Here is a 24,972-nt window from a genome sequence, read left to right as displayed (position 1 = left end):
ACTCCCCTGAAGCCCGCTCTTTACTTCAATGGAGAAAGAACCCAGAACCCCAGAAGAGAAGTGGCCCCAAGAGGCGCACGGAAGAAGCCCAAGCTAACATGACCAATGTCACCAGGGGGATGAAGCACAGATGTGTGACCTTCTATGATGCTGTCTTCCACTGCATATGTCCTTTCAGACGAGGTCCTTAGCCATCATAACGCAAGGGCCTCATAGGCTCAATGACTACTCATTCTGGAACTTTCTACCTTCTGGGACTTCAACCTGAGTCAATCGTCCTTGCTCTGAGCTCTTTCTCACAGAGCTCGTAAGACCCCCTGGAGTCCTATTGAGAGGACTCGGGTGTGCAGTAGGATATTTAGGGGGTACACGTGTAGTAGGAGCTGCTCCCACAAGGCTAGCTTTACCCGAAATAACAACACACAAATTGTATTCTTTTAAACACTGCTTGGCCCATTAGCTCTAGCCTCTTATTGGCTAATTCTCACATCTACAGAGTGAGTTCAAGGTCAACCAGGGCTACACTGGTGAGACCTTTTCTCAAAAAAGAAAGTTTTGCCATGCCCCTCCCCACACCCCCAGGGCTGCCACATACATCGAAAAGAGAAAAAGCCACTGAGCTGGAAGCTGAGCATAAATGGGGCAGATTATTTTCCTAGTTCTGGATTTACAGTAGAGGGCAGGAGGGCCCATACCCTGAGGCTGTAAATCTATAGCTGAATGCAGATGTCCAGGGCTGACCATGCACTGGCAACAAATTTCAGAAATCCTGCTTCTTTGACAAGAAGAGGTGGCAATCACTCCAGTCGCCCAGGGACAGCAGCCTACTGTCAGTGCTTCCCAGTGCTCCAGAAAGCTAACCTTGGGCTTATATAGGCTTGGTTGATAGTGAATTTCAAAGGGACCCAGCCGAGCTCAAATGGAATCCCCCAGGGAATCAAAATAGTAGGGCTTTCTCAAAGATATTGCTTGTATAGCAAGCCTGCTTCTTCCTGTCATGTGGCAAGTTTACATAAACACACTGGTATTTTGTGTAGAAGTCAGATGTGCAGAGTATTATCAGTGGCTACAGCCTTTGTGAGTTACAGATTATTTTTCTCTTCTTACCTAATTATACTAAAGACATGAACTGCACTGAAGAGCTAATGAAGTTCTTTAAGAATGGGTAGGGCAGTGAGAAGGCTCAGCGGGCAAAGCCTCGCTGTGTAAACCTGGTGATCTGAGTCCGATCCTACAACACTGCAGGAGAGAAAACGGCTCCCAAAGGTTATCTTCTGGACTCTCACATGCAGCACGGCTCATCCCATCCAGATACACAAATAATAAAAAGTTTTTTAATTAAGAAAAGGGAAGGCTGGGAAGATAGTTGGCAGATAAAGGAGAAATTAACTCTTGGAGGCTGTCCTCTGATCTGCACATATGCACCATGACATATATGAACACACACATGTAAGTATGTAGCTGGAAGCTCTGCTCTGCTCTGTCTCGCCCGGTCCTGCTGGACTGGTTTCTCTCCCGTCTGCTGGTCCATGCAACCACTTATGAAATAACCATTTGGAGGCTTAATATTAATTATAATTGTTTGGCTAATGGCTTGGGTTTCTTACTGGCTAGCTCTACATATAAATTAACCCATTTCTAATAACCTATGTATTGCCATGTGCCCTGGGGCTCATTGGTAATGTTCTGGCATCTTACTCCTCTCTCTAGTGGCTGCTGGTATCTCTCTGTCCCCACCTCCTTTCTCTCTCTCTGTTTGAATTTCGTGCCTAATTATATTCTGTCCTGCCATATGCCAAAGAAACTTCTTTATTAACCAATGGTAATAAAACATATTCACAGCATACATATGGGTATCCCACATCATAAGTAAATGCAATAAACAAAATTTTTAAGTATTAGATCCTTCTGGACTGTTGAAGACTCCAGAGACAAGAAAAAACATCCCTTTTTTGTTTTTAATCACAAATCAGAAACTTAAACAAGACAGAGCAAATCTCATTTAGAAGAACAGACAATGAAATACAGCATCTTCTCTATGTGGGGAAGCCTCCAAACCACAGCATCTGTGAAAGATCAAACCACAGAACAAACACACACACACCCCTCAACAGCCCCAAAACAGACACAATGAGGCTCAGCAGAGAGGATGCTTCTCCACAGCTGGCCAGCCACAGCCAGTGTGCGACCCTGTGCTGAGCATCAGTATCTCAAACTCCGAAGCCATCACATGTCTACACATGCTCCTGGTCCCCAGTCACTAACTTCCAAGAAAAAATACCATCCTGTCTCACAGCCCAAACCCTGAAGGGTCCCAATTCCATTCCTGAAAGAAAACAAGACGTCATGGGCTAAACCTGATGGGCCGAAGAAGAAATCCTGTACGCTTACAACAGCTGAGCAGAGCCCAGCCCCGCCTCCCTGTCTACCCACTCCACTTACACAGGATCCCCGGCTCACAAGTTGGGAGTGGCCACATTTCACTCGTAAGACACCTGGCTTGAATATCAGTGGCCATGGTTGACCAAGGCTTTTGGTTTGAGCTACCCCACAGCACCACACCATTAACAAGAAAGTCTCCCCCAGGGGACAAATTTTTCTCAAAAAAGGAAAAGAGACAGGTCTGGAATGGAGATATCCTGGTATCCCTGTACCTGTGAGCTAGAAAAGGCTACATGGCCCCATATCACAACCACCATGAGCCACAGAGCCCTGGTTCTTTGAAGTCCTAGTCGGTCGACGTGAGACACTGTCCCCCAAAAAACAAAAATAAAACAAAAACTGTTTCTATAATCAGATGCCAAGTTTTATAGGCAGGACAGAGGGAATCAAAAAGGCAAGGCCTAGACCGTGAGTAGTCAGGGCCACACAACTGTGTCTGACCCTTGCTGACCTGCAGGAATGGCAGGATGGCTGGGCCCTCCCCGAGGTTACCTCATCTGGGCTGGATGCCTGGTACACACGGCACGAGTCCTCAAACTGCTTCTCAGCCTCGGCCTGGTCTGTCACGCCGTTGGACTCGTACACAGGCGTCACGTTGTGGCACAGTGCGATGGCCTTCACAGCCTCATGCACACGGCTGCTCATGGTCCTTCGTACCTTGGTAGTGACCGTGGGGCCCTTCTGAGCTGGTGGCTCCTGGGATTGCTAGAGGAAAGGAAAATATAGAGAAGTTGAGCAGAAAGACCAGGGGTCTGGACATTATGTCCAAGGTAATGGCGGTTAGTATTTTCTTCCTACAGTTCGGCACACAGGACTCCTGGCTTATCCATGCTCGAGGGCCTGGGTTCAGTTACCAAATAAAACACCAGAGAGCAAACAAGTAAGGTGGAAAGTGATTGCGGGAGACACCCAACGTCAACACACACATCCCATGGGTTCCCAGCTCAGCAGTCAGTAAAATCCAAGTCCTCCTCCTCAGTGTAAGGCCCATCGGGCTGGCCACTGCCAAGCTCCACAAGCTCCCACATCACCTTCCTCCCCTGCCCACTCAGACTGCCTGGGAACCCAGTCCTTCTAGGTTTCTGTAAGAACGGCTCACTCGGTCTCACCACGCAGCCTTCCACTTGGAGGTGAACTCAGAGAGACCCGACACCCCTAATCCTCTCAGCCCCATTCACTCCCTCACGGCAACTCAGGCTCGCCCCTCCGCTACATCGTCTTCATTACCTAAACCTGGCTTGTTCACGTGATCTCCCGCCCCTGGCCTCCAAGAACACAGGCTGACAGTGTGCACTACTCATCGTTGTGTGCCTAGCAGTCAGCAGTGCCTGGCAGGAGATGTTGCTGAACGGGAAAACCGAGCACCACTTCTGCTTGGAGGAACGGCACGGTTCGCAGAGCAATCGCCCAGCAAGGTCCTGACAGCCATAAAATACGGCATCACACACCTGTCACCCACCACTGAAGAAAAGGTAGGAGGACCAGAAATTCAAAGAGGTTAGCCTGGGCTACGTGAGACCCACTATCAGTGGGTAAATAAGCAAACAATTTCCGAGGTAGGAGTAGGGGGAGTTCTCCACGTGTTTTTCCTCCATTTCTTTTTTTAAGAAATATTTATGTGTATGAGTGACCTGTCTTCAGGCAGGCCAGAAGAGGGCATCAGATCTTATTACAGATGGTTGTGAGCCATGTGGGTGTGGGAATTGAACTCAGGACCTCTGGAAGAGCAGTCAGTGTTCCTAACCTCTGAGCCATCTCTCCAGCCCTTTCCTCCATTTCTAAGAAAAATAAATATTAAGGCCTGGAGAGACGGCTCTGCGGGTCAAGGCACTTGACATTAAGTCTGGCAAACCAGGCTTGATCCCTAGGACCCACAGGGATCCCTCAAAGTTGTCCTCTGACCTCCACATGTGTGCCCCGGCACACACACACACACACACACACAAATAGGTACGTGTAAAACAAATAGATACAAAATCACTGGGCTGAAGAGGGGGTCAGAGTCACTGTTCTGAACAAAGAGTTGCCCGCCACAGTTGCGTAGGAAGCCAGAAGTGTTTATGGGTTCCTAGATCCCACTGAAAGTGTGTGGAGAAAAGCCATGTGAGACTTTGCCACGCATGATGCCTAACACCTATGACATGTGGTTGGCCCAAACAGAACAGATGGCCTGAGAAACAAGAAAATGTCATTCATTAAATTTTTAATACTATTTTTAGTAGTGGCATTAGGCTCCTTGGCTAATTAAACAATTACTAAATTATTCTAGTCACAGCAGGGACACACAGGGCTCTGGTTTCCTGCTCTGTTAACCTCTGGTGTCAAGAGTACACAAGTTGCACTTCCAGGTCAAAGGGCACAACATGGTAACAATAATTAGAGTGAGGGATCAGAACTCCGACTTCGACGGCTCATTAGTCAAATGCTTTTAATTATGAAGATTTTAACTTTAAAATTATACAGGGGACTGAAGGCTTAAAAGAAGCCCCCTCTGCTGGAGAGATGACACTTTCTAGTGGCCTGTAATTTACGTTCTATTAAATGTACGTGACGGCGCCGCCAGGACATGTTTTCATTTTGCCCACACGGCTCTGCACCTGGACTGAATCATTATTTAAGATCGGGGTCAACGGCGAAGCCTCTCACAAGGCAGCGGCTGGGTCTGCAGAGTGGAGTAGCCACAGGCTGGGGAGAGCAACTAAGCAGAGCACCTCCAGGGACAACTTCTGGAGAGGGAACTTTCCAGAAATCAGGGTTCCAGGCTGGCTCAGTCAGTAAAGTAAGACCGAGAGCAAATCAGGCTGTGCACACAGGGGCCAGCACTGCTGCTGCTGCTGCTGCTGCTGCTTGCTGCTGTTTGGGATGGGGCCAACCCACAGCTGCGGGGGCTTGCGCTCTGGGAGAAACACATTCCCAGCCAGGCCAAGGGAGCCAGGCCAGTGGGAGTCCCACAAAGGGACTCTCCAACCAGGGAAGCCACTTCTCAGACAGTCAGAAGGTGGGGTGATGGCAGGTCAGGGTCATCAGTGGCCGGCTTCTCGTGTCACCTCTATTTCCTACATCGGTGTCTTCCCCACTTTGCTGATGAGATGGATTTCCTCTCAGGGTGGAGAGGAAGTGACCATGGATACTGAGACTATCTCAGTTGTTCTATCAGTGACACCTGCAAGTGAGTGGGGACCAGCTGGGAGAGCAGCCACCCAGTGCACATGAAGTCCTGGGATCAATCCCAGTCCCACAAAGATGCTGTGCACACACCTGTCATCCCAGCACTCAGGAGGTGGAGGCAAGAGCATCAGAAGTTCAAGGATATTCTCAGCTAAAAGTTGAAGCCCAGTCTATACTATGTCAGACTTTTATTATTTTTATTTTCATATCATACCAGTGTAGTGTGTGGCGGTCAAAGAATGGTTGTGGGAGGTGGTTCTCTCTTGGATCCCTGGGATGGTTTGGTGAAAAATGCCTGAACCATCATCAGCCTCCACATACCTAAGACCAAGTGTGTGTGTGTGTGTGTGTGTGTGTGTGTGTGTGTGCGCGCGCGCATGCACATGCGCCTCTGATACTGACCATTGTACCAGGCCTGTGACAGCCACACAATCCCATATGGAAGAGTCTCACTCACCTGGCATCATGTTCATCTTTATCAACCTCAATCCCACAGACCCTTTAACACACGCACACTTCTTACTTAAAAAATACCAAGAAAAAAATAAAACCAGACATAGCACCCACAGAGATAGGTGAGGTTTTTATTACCCTGGAGAAAACTCCTTGGTCCTGGTCGTCCTATGGAGGGAGAAAGGCAAAACCACCAGTGTTTGTATGTGTATGCATGCCTTTGTGTGTGCATGCGTGCCTGCATGCATGTGTGTATTTAAAGTAGATATACTTTAAAAGGTTGGATATGCTGGCAAGATAGCTCAGTGGGAAAAGGTGGGGTTGCCAAGCCTGACGACCTGAATTTGATCCCTGAAACTCACAAGGCAGACATGAGAACTAAATTGACTCCTGCACGTTAGCTTTGACTTCCATGTATACGCCCTCACACAAGAATATAAATGTGAAAAAAACTTCAAAGGGTTAAATGATTAATCCTCAAGCCAGGGGGACGTCCTCCTAGCCCCTGTCCTGGTAGGACTTTTACCTTGTGATGAACTGGTCATTTTCTTACCGTTTGTTTGGCCTTGTATTAATAATCTAGAGTTTCCCTTCCAGAATGTTTGAAACCACTGTTTACGAGGCCAGTTTAGTTACAATCATACTCTTTACACCATCACCTGGGCGCTCGTAAACCTCCACCTGCGCTTGCACACACGGAAGATAAACAGAGACGGGATTCCGGCTCCTTCTGCAGGACGTGTCAAGGACTGCACCTGACAAACGCCCGTCTGATATATTCCCCGGAGGTCCGGGGTCAAGCTCACGAATCTTAGGGGAGAGGTCAATGTTGTGTGAATTTGGGAGGTGGAATGTCATGCAGACACAGACTGGCCTTCTTTCTCTCCCTGTGCCCCGTGTGTCATCTTGTGAGCGCTGCCTTGGGGCCTACAGATTACACACCAGGGCTCTCGAGAACAAGGAGACAAGAGCAAGGACAAGCCTTGCCTCATCAGCAGTGTTCACGGTGGCTGCTGTCCTGTGGGGCCGCTGGGTTCACCCACTAACACAGGAGTGGGGCAACAATCAGGGCTTCCAGCCTGACCCAGATTATATGGTTTGGAGCTGCAAACCACCCCTGAAGATCAAGGAGGCCAAGGAGATGGTTCAGGGGGTGACCTGGTCCCCAGAACCCACATTAAAATAAATAAATAAATAAATGAATAAATGAATAAAAGAACAGCATAAGGAAGTAGAGGCAGGAGGATCAAAGCAAGTTTGAGTCTTGCCTGGTCTACACAGTGAGTTCCAGGCATCCAGGGATACAGTGAGACCCTTTCTCAACAAATAAAACAAAGAAGGGCAAGTCCCTCCTGCTAGAGGAACAAGAGACTGCATAGCCAGCCAGTTCTGGGGACCTGTTAGTTTACTGAGAGTCACTCGACTGTATCTTCAGCACGGTAGAAAGTGTACCTCAGTAGGTATTTAAAAACACAGAGTGGCTGGGCACTGGGGTGCACCTTTAATCCCAGCATTCGAGAGGTAGAGGCAGGAGAATCTCTGAGTTTGAGGCCAGACTGGTCTACATAGTTTGTTCCAGAACAGCCAGAGCTATACAGTGAGACCTTGTCTCAAATGAATGAACGAACGAAATGAGTGAGTGAAAGGTCAGAGAACACACACAATTTTTTAGTGTTCATGATATCTGAGGCTGCAGCTCAGTTGGTCAAGAGCTTGCCTAAAATACACAAAGTCCTGAGGCCGATTCCCCAGCATAACCCAAACCAGATGTGGGTACAGGCCTCTAATCCCTACATTTGGGAAGTACAGGCCCCTAGGGGATCAGGAATTCAAGGTCATCCACGGCTGTGCAGTGAATTTGTGGCCAGCACTGACGGGTGAGTTAAAAGCGAGGCTTTACCTGGGTGTAAATACTGAAGATGTGGCTCTGCACTTCGTCCATGGAGTCGAGGCCGTAGGCCACCGTGCCCAGGTGCAGCCGCTTGAACACCATCTCGTTCTGGGTCAGGGTTCCTGAAACACAAGCGATGCAAGCATTCCTTCTGCTCCCCCAGTCAGTGCCACCTGCTGGCCTCAATGCTTCCCCAGTAGAGGAGACAGGAGAAGGACCCACTCTTCTGAAAGAACACCCCAAGACCGTGCCTATTCCCTGGGGCTGTCAATGAGGGAGCTTGAATGTCCCCTGAGTTAAGGGGGACACATGGCACACACTGGGCCATCATCCTGAACTGAGCAGGAACACACGCAGACAGATGAGCAAAGACACACGACTCCTGCGCCAGAGCCCCACAGGGACCGTCCCAGGGACTTGGGGCTGACACAGCTGGACTGTCCCATTTCTGTCCTTGAATCCTGGCTTCTGCTGACTTGGTGAGTGCTATGGGTCAGAAATAAAATGTCCCCAAAGGCTCAAGCTGGAGGCACGGAGGAGAGGTGACAGCTCATGAGGGCACTAACTTCATCAATGGATTAGCCACTGCTGAGTTACCACTGAGCAAGTGACAGAGCAAGGAGGAGCCTCCTGGTACCCTTTGTCTGTGAGCTGGACACACTCTATGATAGCCAGGAAGAATGTTGATGAGGAATTATCTGGACAAGATGGCCCATGGGTATGTCTGTAGGGACTGTATGGATTATTAAATAATACAGGAGGAACAGCCCAATGTGGGCAGCGCCATCCCCGAGGCTGGCAGTCCTGAACAGTGTCAGAGAGAAGGAAGCCAGCTGAGCATGTGTTCCCTCTCCGCTCTAGACTGTGGCCATGCTATGACTAGCTGCTTCGGAGTTCCTGTCCTGACTTCCCTGCCTGATGGACTGTGACCTGGAACTGTAAGCAGAATAAATCCTTTCTCCCCTAAGTCGTTCCTGTCAGAGTGTCACAGAAACAGAATGAAACCAAAACAGAAGTTCATCTTGTCCCTGGATCCTTTCTCTCGCGTTCCAGCCAGTGAGGAGAGGCTTTCCTCTCGCACCACCCTGCCTCACCAAGAACCTAAAGCACTGGAGGCTGCTGCCTTGGGCTGAGACACCTGAGGCCAGGAACCCAAATAAACCCTTCCTCCTTTAAGTCTGTTTTCATGTTTAGTGTCACAGCAACGAAAGCACCAAGTGCACCAACCACCACCATCCTTGTGCGGGCTTCCCACACTCTGCCGCCACCAAACAGAGAGAAAGGTGTGCAGCCAGGCCTCCCACCCCCACCTACTCCCAGTCCTTGATATGACCCACCAGAGGTCAGCTTAGAGCCTGGCAGGGGTTAAAGCAGAAATCAGAGGTGATCACGGCCAGACTGCCTCGGTCAACCCTGCTGAGGCCAGCTCTGTGCCTCTGACAGACACTTTGTCTCTCTGTTCCTGGTCCTGTCTATAAAATCCTTCCTGTCTCACATGGCTGGTGTGGGAATAAACTGAGAAGGACACTTCCCATGACAGCAGTACCCTGCAGGTGTCTATGACATCAGCATCCTCACCAGACACTCCCTCTTCATCCAATAGCAAGGAAGAAAGCAGCTGCTGCCACCTCTCCCACCTCCAGAGACAGGACCGGGAGCTGCTGGAACCCCACCCAGCCTCTCTCTGCCCCTCAGAGGCACTCACCTGTCTTGTCTGTGAGCAAGTAAGAAATCCTGCCCAGCTGTTCAGGAATTGTGCTGGAGCGAACCACGGTCCCAGGGATTTTTGAATCCCTACGAATCACCCAGCTGTACACGATCTTGCCCATGTCCAAGTTCACACGCAAGCTAGGCAGGAAGGAGAGCAAAAAGTCACCAAGGCATCTATAAACCACACAGACTGCACACGTGGGCTGTGCACATGAAGTCAGAACCCCACCCAGAAGCAGGAGACATCAGAGGCCACACAGCCATTCTGCACGGATTCAAGTAACTTAAGAGTAGAGGAAGGGAAGTTTTTCCTTTTTAATTACTGGTCCCTGGACAAGTGAGACAGCTGAGGGCTAGAGGTGCTTAGGGACTTGCCCTTGCAGGAAAAGGAGTCTAGCACAGAGCTATAATCCCATTAGGACCAGCGCCGTGGAGTGAGTGCAGAGAAAGACACTCTGAGCACGCTGACACCCGTCCCCAGCTCACCTGATGGGAATGATGTTGGAAAACAGGAGCAGAAAGCGGATGATCTGTAGGTACCAGCGGCCAGCGAAGTGCTGCAAGGCCACCATGACCAGCGACACCACCACCAGCGCACCAAACAGGATCTTGGTGAGGCAGTTCACCTCCAGGTCAAACAGGCCAATCTGGGGGACAAAGCACAGGGTGCAGAGGATTGAAGTGCAGCCCACAGCCCAGGTGGAAAGAGGGTCTCAACACATGCACCCCGGCCCCTGCCCAGTGAGGCGTGAGATACAGAAGGAGCTGCTCTTACAGCAGTGGTCCAAGAACAAGAGCTATGGCTGAGCTCCTACAGCTCTCAGGGCCCTCTGAGACACCTCATCATCAATGTCTCTTCTCACTCAAGATTCAGACTCAGAAACACAAAGCAAGTGGCCGCTGGGCTGGGCTGGGCTGACCTCTGCACAGCCCCTGCCGTGCTACACCAAGCCCTGCTTTAGTCGTACACTGCTGGTCCCCCACCATACCCCAAAAGCCCAGCCCTACCCAGCTGGGGGCTGACTTTCCTGAGCAGCGTAGACAACACCACCGCCACCCATCTAATGGCTGAGTACTTGGGGACTGGGGCACAACTCAGCTGCAGAGCCCTGCTCCAGCACGCACAGCGCCCATACAAAACCAAACTTCTGTGTCTTCATGTGTCCCAAAATGCAATAAGGACACCAAATCCATAATGTCATAGAAAAAGGCTCAAACTTCATGTTAGCAACAGGTATAAGGATAAGGTCAGTGCTGGCGTGAACCTGACTCAGGTCTGGGAAGCGGTCTCCACCTGTGTACCGATATGGCATACCTTTTCACGATATTCTGTTCTCTTTTGTTTTTTATAAACAGAATCTTGCCTCTTGTAACACAGGCTGACCTTGAACTCTCTCTGCAGACAAGGATAGCCCTAAACTCCTAATCTGCCTGTCTCCACCTTGGGAATGCTGGGTGTGGGTATGTAGCACCACACACATCCTGTAACATTCTAAATAAAAGGATGGAGATGGAAGGGGGCTGGGACGGCCATGATGTACAAGAAGAGAAAGAGACAACATGTTGATGGGACACGGGACATACACCTGCTGTGGCTACATATGTTGATGGGACACGGGACATACACCTGCTGTGGCTACACATGTAGATGGGACACGGGACATACACCTGCTGTGGCTACACATGTTGATGGGACATGGGACATACACCTGCTGTGGCTACACACGCACACTCAGAGACATACACTCTCTCTCTCTCTCTCCTCCCCCGCCTCATCTGACAATCAGTTAGTGCAAGGCAGCTTTAAAACCCAGTCCCTCCCCACCGTCAACGCGGACCCATGTGTGCTAGAGTCCCCCTACCTTACTCCTGGGGTCGGAGGTGTTCATGACACTCCGCAGTTCTCTGCCCGTGTACAGAACAACACCTACAACAGTGCCTGGAACAAGAGACCAAGTCCAAATGAACATGAAGGCGGAGCAGGGAGCAGGGAGTAGAAGGAGGGAAGAAGGCAGGGAGGGAGGGGAGAGGGCAGGGAGGGAAGGCAGCAGGTCTATAAACAAGCCCATCCCAGCAGCTTGAGGACCCTTTCCACACACTGCTCACGGGGTACAAGAGTGCCAGGAGCCACTGGACCGAAGTGGCACTGAGCACTGGGGTGCCACAAGCCCAGGCAATGGCTGAAACTTCATCTGCTCCATGAAGACGACCCTTAGTTCATAGATGCACGGCAGCCTTCACTAGCCATGCAGGGCTAGCACGTGCTTCATGCAACAGTAAAATGCAATGTTTCTATGGTTACCTCCAGCTCTGGACAGGGCTGGCCTGAGAAAGCAGCATCCCCTGGTGGCAGGTGAGTTGTGGGTAGGAGCTTATCTCCTGTGCCACTAGCTTTATAAGCATCCAGAAATAACCAGAACATTCTCATCTGCATGGAAACTTACAACTGCCTCCCTTCTGTCCCTGGCCCATTCTCTTGCATGACTGCTTTCTGCACATCTACCTAACTTGGCCTTTGAAGGAAACTCCTCCTCAGAACTCCCCTCCTCCATCCTCAAGGCACATGGAGCAAAGCCCTCACTCCCTCTAAGGGAAAATGGCTTAGAGAAGAAATGCAAACAGCAACGTATGTAGAAAAACACTCAGCCGAGCGAACTGTCAAAAGCGTTTTCCCTACACTGACAACAATTTGCAAAGCTGACATCGTCTAGTGCTGGCTGGAAAGAGGGAAAGCGACCTTGCTGCACACGCCGGTGGCTAGCTTGTAAAGCGGTACCATCTATTTTGATGGGAATTTCACAGTACTGTCAAAATGTAACTCCCTTTTCTCATGTGTGAAAATGCCAGATGATAAGGAGGCCAAGAACCATCTCCACTAAGACGTGTGGAGGATGCCACAACGAAACCCAGCAGAGGGAGGGTGTGGGAGAGGTGGGCGGGGTGCACCTTGTCAGCAGAGGGGACCCAGGTGAAAGTCTAAGACGAGGAGAGGCTGGCCTTGCTGAGAAAATCTGAAAATGAGCACCGTGTTCCCTGCTGGGAAAGGCAAGTTCCTACCCTCTCTTCCCTCCCCCTCCCCCTCCCCCTCCCCCTCCCCCTCAGGACCACCGCTGCAAAGGGGTTTAAAGACATCTGTGAGGAGAGCCTGCCACGGCTGGGCTGCAATGGGACAAAGGCTTGTTCTAAAGTGCTTGGCCATGCCTGCAGTGAACACACAATGAGGCTCCGCTCACTCGGGAGGCTCAGCAGATGGCAGAGCAGGAGGGCTCTGTGCACGGTCTCAGCAGATGGCCGGCTGGGACGAGGGCACCCCACCCTCTGCCTGTTGCTGGAGCAGGTGGTTAGACAGTGGGACCCCAGCCTGGGCTAAGCTGAGGTGGCTATGTGACCACTCCTCTCCTATACTATGCAGCCCTGCCTGGACCCTCATACTCCAGGGAGAGGGTGGTAAAAATGAGTGGTACCCAAAGGACACATCCCACACTCCAGCCCAGCCACACGGGGAGTCACCGAAACAGCCCTAACCACCCAGTGCTTCCACTAGCTTGGCACCCCAGCTCCGTGTTCCGTGTGGCTGTTATCCAGGGAGACAGACACTCGGCAGGCTCTACCGACTGAGCCGCGTGCCCAGCACTGAGTCCATGGCTCTAGTGCCTCAGCTGTTCAGCACAACCCACTCATGGAAGAGCCCTGCACACGATCCAACTTCTAACCTTTCGGGGTCCTCACTTTCTTTTCCTGCTCCTTGCTCTCCTTGCACCCTGCAATCAGTGATCCTGCTGGTCCCTCAAGTCCACCCCTCACTTCACTGAGCTCCCAGATGACAGTTACCCTGTCGGGTTGCTGGGTTATTTTTTAACCCATTTAGTTCACCCAAAGAGACAAGCTAAGCCTCTAAAAGGGAGTTCCCAGGAATATTCACAACAGCTCGGCATTGCTGCAGTGTCCCACCATGGATCTAGGGACAGAGCACAGGAGCCAGACTGTAGACCAGACGGGCCATTATCAGTCACATGGCACAGTGTCCATGAGTAACTATGTGCTGGTCATTTGCCAGGACAAGACCGCACCACAGACTCGGGGAACAACCCACAAACTAGCTGTTTCCCACCCAGTCTGAGAAGCAACCAGCTAGAATCCAGGACCCTGAAGCACACGGGCTACCACAGGAGCTGCTCAGACCAAGAGTCTCGCCAACACCTTCCATTTCCATCAAAACTAGCAGCATATATTGGGTTGTCATGGCAACTGCATCCTCTGAAGATGGATGCTGGCTAAGGCAGCTGGACCTTCAGTGACACACAGAGACCTAAAGCCGACTAGGAGCACAGGAAATGTCCAGTTCTCACACTGATCTGCTGAAGGCAGAGCAGCAAAGCCTGCCTGCTTCTTCTGCCCCATATGCAGGAAGAACACAGACCACGTGTTACAAGATTCCAGTTTGCCTACTCTCCTCCCCGGAGATGGCACTCTGAGGCTGTGCGACTCCAAGCGAGAAACTTGCCCACTCTGAGATTCAATTCCATGATCCCCTGAATGTCTTTATTTCATATTGTAAAACCAGAACAAGAGAATGGTAGCGGAGCTCTGTAAAGTGTCTATTGTATCAAAGTCTTTGACTGACAGTCTCCAAGCAACAGAGTGAGGTATGGGACAGAAGCTTAACAAAGGCCGACAGTGAGGTGGGCGAGATGGCTCAGAGGGGTACGGCACCATACCGTCAACTCTGCCGACCTGAGCTGAATCCAGGACCCACAGGGTGAAAGGCAAGAAGCGACTCCGCCAAGCTTTCCTCTGCCCTCCACACAAGCACCAACGTGGGCTCGCTGCTCTTGCAGAGGCCCCAACTCAATTCCCACCAACGTGGCAGCTCACAAGCACCTGTGTTCCCAGGCCAGGGAGTCAGACACCCTCTCTGCCTCATCTGGTAAATGTTTTATAAAAACAGAAACGAGAAATGAGTAAGAAAAATATAAGGACTCTGACATAAAAAAATGTCTAAAGGACACAATACCGACAAGGCAAAAACAAAGATGACCGAACCCCAGGCAGCCAATGGTACCAATTGCTTGGTTTGGTCTTGTTTGTTTTTGAGACAGGGTCTAGAGAGACCTAGAATATAGGCCAGGCTAGCCTAGAACTCACAGAGATCCCCTGCCTCTGCCTCCAGTGTTAGAGGTCTACCTCCTCAAGCCCAGCCTTGTTTTTACTTTTTTTAAAGACAGGGTCTCCCTGTAGCCCAGGCTAAGCCGGAACTGATGCCCCTCCTGCCATGGCCTCCCAGCGCTGATGATGTTAAGGGTGAAAGGAGACCTTTGGGGCTCCCAGCAGCCTGTATCCCCAGTTCCAGGGGACTGATGCCCTCTTTTGGGCTTCAAAGGCACCTGGTCACACATTCACATAAATAAAAATTAAAAAGAAAAGAGAATCTTACTTTTCAGTCCAATCTTCAAAGCATAAAAAGTCTCGTGATCATAAATATCTACCAACAGCCTAAAAGCAGAGAATTCAAGGAGCAAGGGGCAAGGCAAAGCTGCAGGGGTTGGGCAAGCAGGGTGGGCATGAGCAGCCACATGCTCTGTGAAGCACAGGCCACTGCAGGCCCCAGGCATGGGTCTACACTTAGGAGGCCCTGGAGGCCGCTCACTCTTGGGATCAACCTCTCGCTTCAGAAAAACTGAGGGCCTTGTAGACTCCAGGGCAAACAAACCACCACAAAGACAGTGAGTGGCAAGAGAAGGAAACACCTGTCCCCAGAGGTGCTCATCTCTGTGTCCTGCTCTGAGCCTGCCACACACACGTGCATTGACTGCCAGAGTCACAGAATCCCCACCTGTCTGTGCTACAGAAGCCAAGAGATTCATCAAGCTAGAGAAATAGGTGGGGGGTGATGAGAAGGAATCACTGAGTCCTTTGTCTGGGATTATAACATAACATAATTGGACACTGTGTCCACTGCTCCACATTGTAGCCCCACACACAACTGTTGCCTTCCACCCCAGGTTGACAGCCTGAGTTCTCTTCTGGACTGTGCTTCTAACCCACTGTGCACCCTGACCTCTCAGCATTGACCCACTGTGTACCCTGACCTCTCAGCATTGACACACTGTGTGGCCCTGACCTCTCAGAGTTGACCCACTGTGCACCCTGACCTCTCAGAGTTGACCCACTGTGCACCCTGACCTCTCAGCATTGACACACTGTGCACCCTGACCTCTCAGAGTTGACACACTGTGTGGCCCTGACCTCTCAGCGTTGACACACTGTGCACCCTGACCTCTCAGCATTGACACACTGTGTGGCCCTGACCTCTTAGCGTTGACCCACTGTGCACCCTGACCTCTCAGCATTGACACACTGTGCACCCTGACCTCTCAGAGTTGACACACTGTGTGGCCCTGACCTCTCAGCGTTGACACACTGTGCACCCTGACCTCTCAGAGTTGACACACTGTGTGGCCCTGACCTCTCAGCGTTGACACACTGTGCACCCTGACCTCTCAGCATTGACACACTATGTGGCCCTGACCTCTCAGAGTTGACCCACTGTGCACCCTGACCTCTCAGCATTGACACACTGTGTGGCCCTGACCTCTCAGAGTTGATCCGCTGTGCAGCCCTCGCCTCCAGAGCTCAGATGTGGTTGACAGCAGGTGATACACAGAAGCACCCAACACCCTGCATCATGCAGTATTAACCCCTGCTGCTGTGGGCTAGCCTTAGCTCACAGGCCCACTGCTCCCACCCCAGCAATCAATATCAAAGCCACCATTCCATCTCCCTCTAGTGTTTGCAACACAGAGAACCAGCCTTCCTGGTATTCTCCTGCCTCTGTCTCGGCAAAGAGAACAGTCCCCACAGACATAGCTTCCAACCAGAACATCCACACCACTCCAATTTTTGGTACTATGACTGAAGTGGCAATTATGGGCCGTTCTTGGCGTGGATGCTGTAGAAGGCACACGGGCCACACGTCAGATATTAGTTTAGGCACCCAGAGATGCTGGAGGAAGTGCGAAGCTCCATTTGACCTAAAGTTCATTTCCCAGCTGAGAGGTGATGATTCTAATTCCACAAGGGCTGGCTTTCTGGTTCAAACTCTCCCACGCTCCTTGGCCAGGCCTCACCTGATGCGATGACAGTGCCGGCCCACAGCGTGTTCTCGATGCTCAGACTCTCGCTGATCGGAGGGTCGCTGTCTTCCTGAAAAGATCAACAAACACACACACTGAGAGTCGTCCATCACTTTCTATGGGATGAGGCCAGGACCCCAAAGATAACAAAGTCTGACAAGGCTAAAATCCTTTTTACAAAATGACAGATTTGAGTTGGGACTGTTGGGGGCGCTAGAGGCTTGCTTGACACAGACAAGACCTGAGCTCCATCTTTAGCATCACACAAAAACACCACACACACTCACACATACCCATACACACACCTCATACACACACATACATACACAATTAAATGTCAGTTTTGCCTGGCACGGGGATGTGTAGGTATGTTTTTTGTTTTTGTTTTTTTTTGATTTTTCGAGACAAAGTTTCTATGTGGTTTTGGAGCCTGTCCTGGAACTAGCTCTTGTAGACCAGGGTGGTCTCGAACTCACAGAGATCCACCTGCCTCTGCCTCCCGAGTGCTGGGATTAAAGACGTGCGCCACCACCGCCCAGCTCGGATGTGTAGGTATGAAATCTCAGCATTTGAGAGGCTGAGGCAGGAGGATCATGAGTTCAGGGCCACCCTATACTACCCAAAGAGGCCTTGCCTCAAAAAAAGAAAAAAGGCAGGATTTTGTGGTTTGGTACATCTGTTTTGACAGGCTGGCCATGAACTCATAGCAGTCCGCCTGCCTCAACGTCCCGAGTACTGGAGTTATAAGGATGTGCTGACATGCCTTGTTAGCACAGAGGATCCTCATGACCAGTGAGGACCCTGGGATTGTGTTGGCCTCAGAGCGAAAGTCAGTGACAACACCTGCTGCTTTAGATAGAACTCAAGCTCAGAGCTGGGAGAACGTTCCACCTGCCAGCCTTCAGGTGGGGCTTTGGTAAGAAATCTCGGACAGACAGCAGTGCGCAGCTGTGAGAACCAATTTAAGCCTCACACACTTAAGATCGGACTCAGGTCCACTCACCCTGGTGAAAGTCCCCAGAAAGTTGTGAATGTCAATGTTGGGCTCTTCAGCATACACGTAAGACCGAATCTGCAGGAGGTCCTGTTCCAGAGGGAAAACACCGGGTTAAAAACAGGAGTCTGGAACCAAGATTTCAAAAGCAAACGTATTTTATTTTCCCAATAGACCCTCCAAACTACAGGGCAATAAAAGGAAAAAAAATCTCCCTTAAGTCAGTGTAGATATTGCCATACACAAAGCCCGCAGCTCCTGTGTGCACACAGACACCTGCTGACTTCTCCTACCAAGCACAGTTACACTGCAGAGAACAGGCGGGCAAACAGCCACCGGCTGACTCACCCCTGACCTGCACCGCATCCCAATGGCAACAGTTGCTCTCATTTAACAAGAAGATACTAAGTATCTCCCGTGTATGAGGCCCTGGGAGGAGCGCAAAAAGGAAGTAGGAGAGCTAGGGTTCCTCAGGAAGGAAATCCAAAGGAGACAGGCAGAAAATACCCAGTGCTGGCAAGGATGAGAGCCAATGGAGCCCAGTCATCAAGTATGGAAGACAGCACAGCTGTGGGAGAACAGCTTGGTGCTTCCTCGAGGAATTCCACAATTACCACAGGATTCCGGAACGTCATTTCTGGATGTACACCCAAAAGACTCAAAAGCAGGCACTCAAAGAGATACGTCTTCACCCCTGCGCATTCTTCACGAAAGCTAAGAGGACTAATCAACCCAAACGTCCATCACGGAGGAATGGATAAATAAAACATTATACATGCTCTCTGCAGAACGCTACTCCGCTTCAGAAAAGGAAGCAAGCCTAGCTACAAACAGGTGAACCTTGGAGACATTGTGCCAAGCAGAACCACACACACACACACACACACACACACACACACGACAAAGATATGATTCCAGTTCCACAGGGCCCCAAGAGTACTGAGAGGCAGAAAGCAGTGGCTGCTAAAGGCTGGTGAGGGAAGGGAGATCAAGAGTTCTGAAGATGGGGGCTGGTCACATTTCCTCAGTGCTGTGAATGTGTCTAATGTTCCTTTACACGGGCTAAGATGGTAAAATTTAAAGAGAGTACAACACAAGTGTGCATGCCCACAGGGACCAGAAGAGTGTGCGCGCGTGTGTGTGTGTGTTTACACTACATGTGTGCATACCCACAGGGACCTGAAGTGTATGTTTGTGTGGGTGTGTATACACATCACACAAGTGCAAGCCCACAGAGGCCAGAAGAGCACTTCTGGGACCTGAACTCAGGTCCTCTGAGAACGCAGCACGAGATCTCAATGGCTGACCCATCTCTCCGGCCCCAAGGTAAATTTTACACTATGTGTACTTTGTAATTTTTTTCAGGTAAACAAGAAAGCAACTTCAAACAAGAAATAGGGTGAGAAAGTCAAGTGTCGTGAAAGAGCTGCAGCACGGAGAAGCTGCATGGCCGAGGGGGGACAAGAGCCCCTCTAAAACAGGGAGCGGTGGCAGGAGACGCACACAGACAGCCGCTCATTCTCATGGGGGAAAGGGGAATTTATTTATTCTTTTAATATGTGTGTGTCTAGGTGGGAGGTATCTCTCTCTCTCTCTCTCTCTCCCCCCCCCACACACACACACGGTGACCTCCTGAAGGAGTTGATTCTTTCCTCCTGTGGGTCCCAGGGATAGAGAGAATGACAACAAGCACCTTTACCCACTGAGCCCTCTGACCAGCCTACTATGAACTTACCGTAAATTCATTTTCTCAAGCTTTTGCTACTGAGTAATGGGATCTGCTTCCAGAGCTTGATCTCTAGAAGGTTCCTCAGACGAGGGTTCCTGGTCTTGGTCAATCGCCCATTAGTCACAGGCGCAGCCTCACACACTCAGCAACCATCTGCTGCTCACCCTTGTAGCCTTGCTCACTCAGCAAGCATGTGTCTGTTGCAGCTACGGCCTTGCACACTTAATGCAAGACCCAATCCCAGCCCCTTCACAGGGCTGTCCCTAACACACGTGGCCTCAGTCTCCTTACCTACCACTGCAGCTCGGAGTACAGCATATAAAACAAGATATAGAAAGGTCTGCACCTGCCTTGCAGTGGAGGCCACCACCTCTCCTTGAGCGGTCACTGTGCCTGGCTCTCACTTGAACACAGTCATCTGATATGGCTCCTCCCTCTCCTCATCACCTCTGTGAGTGTGTGCACATGTGTCAGGCACACACGTGGAGGTTAGAAGACAGTTCTCTCCTCCCACTGTGTGCTTCCCTGAGATTGAACTCAGGTCATCAGGCTTGGCAGCATGTGCCTGTTACCTGCGGAGGGACCTCACTAGCCCTGACTTCCTCATTTCCACCAAGATCTTTAAAAACATCACTAAGATCCTGACACCTCCCCCAGAGAGCCAGGCTGAGACCACCAGGTCCTCCAGGGCCAGGTTGAGACCCCCAGGTCCTCCAGGGCCAGGCTGAGATCACCAGGTCCTCCAGGGGCCAGGCTGAGACCCCCAGGTCCTCCAGGGCCAGGCTGAGACCACCAGGTCCTCCAGGGCCAGGCTGAGACCCTGAGACCCCCAGGTCCTCCAGGGCCAGGCTGAGATCCTGAGACTGCCAGGTCCTCCAGGGGCCAGGCTTAGACCACCAGGTCCTCCAGGGCCAGGCTGAGACCCTGAGACCGCCAGGTCCTCCAGGCGCCAGGCAAGCTACGGTGGTTGTGCTGCCTAAAAGTCACAGCTCCCGCCAGTGGCCACTCTGAACAATCTCTAGATTCTTTTCATTTTTCTCTCCTCGTGGTGCTGGGGACCATGACGCATGCTCGAGTACTCCCACTCTGCTTGGGGTTACCCTACTCTTGCCCCTTGGAAAATTTCTTCCCACCCCCTCCCCCACTTGCTTTTTCAAGGGAACACAGAATAGTTTATAGGGAAAGGGGAAGTAAGAGTTCTCTTACTAAATAAATCTTATTTATCTGCTTATGTATTTAGAGACAGGACCTCATGCAGCCTAGGCTGACTCTCGGCTCACTATTTATGTCAAGGATGACCTTGATCTCCTGACCTTGGGGTCTCTTTCTCCTGAGAGCTGAGACTGAGGTGTGTGCCACCATGCCTAGCCAGGTTCTGTGGTGCTGGGGATCAACCCAGGGCTTCATGCATGCCAGGTGAGCAGGCTAGCAAGCCCAGCCCAGCCCAGCCCAGCCCAGCCCAATAACTCTTCCCTTGAAACAAGGACGCACTTGGAGATGGAGCAGTGGTAGACTGCTCTCACCTAGCTTGTGTGAGGCCCTGGGTTCAACCGAGATACAAAGAACTCAACAGACAGAGCTGCCTAGAATGTTCAGGGGTCTGAGTTTGATCCCTAATAGCACACACATACACGCATGCATGCACGCACCCACACGTTAAAAAAAAAAAAAACAGATGCTTTGTGATAGTCTTGTAAGATTATACAAATGTAAAAATGAATTTTTAATGATCTACATGACAATTTGAGCGATTTGAGGCTGTCGTTCCAGCATTAGGAGGTGGAGACAGAAGGGTCAAGAGTTTGAGGCTGGCCTGAGTTACAAATTACAACCCTGTCTCAAAACAGCAAAAATGTACATAAATAAATAAATAAATAGTTCTACTATCAATCACTGGGGGGGCCTGGGCTAGTAGAGACTACTGGCCACCCCTCAGGCACTGCGCACCCCAGGACTGATAAGGAAAGGCACCAGAGATTTCCCCACACACCACAAAGGTCTGGTCCTATCTCCAGAAACCATCACCACTGTCCTAAATCACACATCTCTAAGAGCTCCGCTAAGGGTGTGGAATGACCGGCACCCACTTCACAGAGTCTCCTCTGGAAGGACGATAAGATCTGGGGCAGAGGCTGGGGATGGGCCTCTTACTTTCTTCCCTGGCTTCCCAAGCAGCTTGATTAGTTTTTTAATCAGGAATAGACTAATGGGCTCCTGGGGAAGACGCCCCAGCAGATTTCTTTGTCCCTGATAGAATTCTTTCACTCTAAAACAAACAAACAAACAAACAAACAACAAAACAAAACCACAAAAAAAAAAAAACTGGTCCTCTTGATCCCTGCAGGTCCAATGAGGCAACTGCTGTTTCCCTGACCGCAGAGCCAACAGCTTCATCTATTTTCAATTCCCCAGCACAGGCCTGGGGCCAGACAAGGGCAAAGCGAGGAGGCTCTTCTGATCTGAGGCCACGGAACACTCTGGCATCTTTGCTTCCGACTCTGGCACCAAAACCTCCCGGTAATTATAGGGATCAGACTCCTTTCTCTAGGGAACTCCGACCAGGAAATAAAACACAGGCCCCATGAGATAAGAGCAGAGTCCCATCCTTGGAGTAATTCTCTCACAGGCAGAGCAGTTGCTGGAGCTTCTGGACCATGGCTAGAAACTTTCTCATTAAAAAACAAACTTCGAAAAGGGCATGTATGACCGACCGTGAGTATGAGGGCCACGCTCATCATCACACTGACGCCACTAAGGTGTGGCACTTGCTCCTGCCCACACCTCTACACTGGCATTCCACTCAGCCACTCTAGGATGTTTGTGGGAGAACTGGACTGTGGGCATTTAAATCGGCTTGGCAGGGAGCAGTGAGATGGCTCAGTAGATAAAGGCATGCATGTCCAATCCTGACACAAACATGAGTTTAATCCCTAGGACCCACTTGGTGGAAAGTGAGACTTGACTCCCACAAGTTGTCCTGTGACTTCTATACGTGGCTGTGGCGTGTGGGCCACACAAAAATACATGCACACTAAATAAATAAAAATTAAAGTTAAATTTTGTCAGCTACTGTGCCAAACCTCTAGACAGGGGCTGTGCCCTGTGGCCACCTGGTTCTATGTACGAGGGCACAGCAGGGCACACTAGTCAGTGGCTACGGGAAGGGACCCTGCCTGGAAGTGGGTAAGGAGGGAATGCCAGGTGTGGGTGATCAGAAAATGTGGGGTATATCTCAGTGGTAACACAATACCCTAGCACTGGGGGCTCCGGGTTCAATCCCGAGCACAAAGGAAATAATGGGGAAAAAACCAACACTCAGACAAAACCAAAATCAATGCAGGCACCTGTTGGCTAGAGGAGACACTTGTTCACAGAGCGATGTGACGGGCCTGCCGGGCTGACCCCTGAGAAAGAGCATCTCTCTAGAGGACGGTACAGGAACAATCCGAGGCAGTCACACACTTGAGCAAGGGGTCAGTGGTCAGAGGGGCAGCCCCCGAGGTCAGAGCAGAGACCTGTGGCTGAGGACAAGGCCAAGGCCTGCTGTCCCAGTCACTGTTCTATTGCTGTGAAGAGACACCAAGACCAACGCAACTCATCAAAATGAAAGCCTTAAGTGGGGCTTGCTTACAGTTCCCGGGTTAGTCCACTATCATCACGCTGAAAGCATGGAGGCATGTACGGTCCTGGGCCCACAGCTGAGAGCTACAATCCACCGAGGCTAAGGGAGACTGGGCCTTGCATGTGCTTTAGAAACCTCAAAGCCCAACCTCAGTGACACACTTTCTCTGACAAGACCACACCTCCTAATCCTTCTCAAGTAGTGCCACTCCCAGGTGACTAAGCATTCCACTTCATGAGCCTATGGGGGCCACACTTTTTCAAACCACCAACACCTGCAGAACAGGCTCTCAGTATGATGAACAGCCTCTACCAACCTGTGGATCAAGACAGCGGTGGCGTATCAGAGATCCTGAATATCAGATATTTATGTTACAATTCATAACTGTAGCAAATTTACAGTTTGGATGTAGCAATGAAAACAATGTTATGGTTGGGGTCACCACAACATGAGGACCTGTATTAAAGGGTCACAGCATTAGGAAGGTTGGGAACCACTGCCCTGGGAGCTCTTAGCAGAAGGACTACATGTTAGGCCTTCCCTTACAACCCAGGAAACCGGCACCATCACCATCAGAGAAGCACTCACTCCTCATATGGGGATTGGGGCTGACTTTGGTACGATCAGTTAAGTGGAACCAATGTGACTCAAGGTTTTCCAGTTCCCCCACCAGCCCCATTTCACATATCATGCCCCACCCCCCTGGCCTCCGAGGACATCTGAGTGTGAGAACCAGGCTGTGACCTGGTGGTCAGTATACAGTTCTTGAGAGAAGCCACTCACAGCAGCTGTGGGGAGCCTCTGTGTGCAGGCCACCGGCAGTCGAAGCTTCCAGTCTGTCTCTCCATCCAGCTGGTCCGTGCGCAAGAAGCAAGATCCTGCAGAGAGATGGGGCACTGTCTGATGTCTGCAACCCAAGTGTGTTTCCCTGAGCAGCTCAGGGCAGTGTCTGCTCTGCTCCTTGAAGAAATGGCCCATCAATGGCCAGAAACTCGCAAGGAAAATAGATCTCCACTTTCCACCCCTCTACAAGCTCTGGACCCAAACCCTCACTCTAGGACTAGAGCTAGGCCCTCGACTTTGTTGAGCCTTAATATGTAAAAAGAGGAGACATGTTGCCTGTTGTAACAATCCAGCAGGGTAAAGGGACAGTGGCCAGCATAGGATAGTCACTCCTGTGACCATTCCCAGGCAGAGGCGTAGGCATTTCACCAGTTTGGGTATTTTGTTTGAGACAGGGTCTCACTATGTACCTTATGACCTGGACACAGAGATATGCCTGCCTCTGCTTCACAAATGCAAGGTTTAAAATGTGTGACACTTGGAGCACACCTTTGATCCCAGCACTCAAGAGGCAGAGGCAGGTGGAGCTCTGTGAGTTCAAGGGCAGTTTGGTCTACAGAGTGAGTTCCAGGACAGCCAGGACTACACAGAGAAACCCTGTCTCAAAACAAAACACATGTAATATCTGCTTTTAATGACCAAAATTTATGGACCTACAAAACACCCAAAACACTTTTAATTGTGAAGGACCCCACCCCTCTACAGAGATGTTCTGGCTCACCTGTGAAGCCCCACAATGACATCTACCCTGTGACATTTCCAAAAGATGATGGTGCCGAATTACCGCTGGAAAGGCCAATGGTCACTCTCGGTGTCCATCAGTGCTTACCGTTTTTCTCTGATGTCCTCAGGAAGATCATGTCGGCAGGGACCCGCTGGTTCTGAGAAATTAAGAGAAGCTGTAACGTTACTGTGAACAGCCACAGGTGGGGTTTCATCCCAGCCCACCTTTCTTTAACGCCTCAGCCTCTGTCACAGCTAAGTACA

At 50.6% G+C, this 24,972-nt stretch overlaps 1 protein-coding gene across 3 annotated transcripts in view; it reads right to left on the bottom strand.

The window, feature by feature from the left end:
• Atp9a (ATPase phospholipid transporting 9A (putative)) overlaps positions 1-24,972 on the bottom strand; it is a 97,668-nt gene that overhangs the window by 30,040 nt on the left and 42,656 nt on the right. For all 3 annotated transcript variants that reach the window (XM_041670195.1, XM_041670196.1, XM_041670197.1), the window contains exons 6-14: positions 24,815-24,866; positions 23,926-24,020; positions 17,801-17,881; positions 16,792-16,867; positions 11,527-11,603; positions 10,151-10,311; positions 9,660-9,802; positions 7,964-8,076; positions 2,935-3,147 (exon numbers count right to left, since the gene is read on the bottom strand). In XM_041670195.1, the coding sequence (XP_041526129.1) occupies positions 2,935-3,147; positions 7,964-8,076; positions 9,660-9,802; positions 10,151-10,311; positions 11,527-11,603; positions 16,792-16,867; positions 17,801-17,881; positions 23,926-24,020; positions 24,815-24,866 (1,011 nt within the window). The remainder of the gene's footprint in view (positions 1-2,934; positions 3,148-7,963; positions 8,077-9,659; positions 9,803-10,150; positions 10,312-11,526; positions 11,604-16,791; positions 16,868-17,800; positions 17,882-23,925; positions 24,021-24,814; positions 24,867-24,972) is intronic.

The sequence above is a fragment of the Microtus oregoni genome, unplaced genomic scaffold (genome assembly GCF_018167655.1).
Source record: "Microtus oregoni isolate MIOR12 unplaced genomic scaffold, Mior012 000020F_ref0000438, whole genome shotgun sequence".
Taxonomy (NCBI): Eukaryota; Metazoa; Chordata; class Mammalia; order Rodentia; family Cricetidae; genus Microtus; species Microtus oregoni.
The sequence above is the reverse complement of the archived record's forward strand: the minus strand, read 5'-3'. Positions and strand labels throughout refer to the sequence as shown.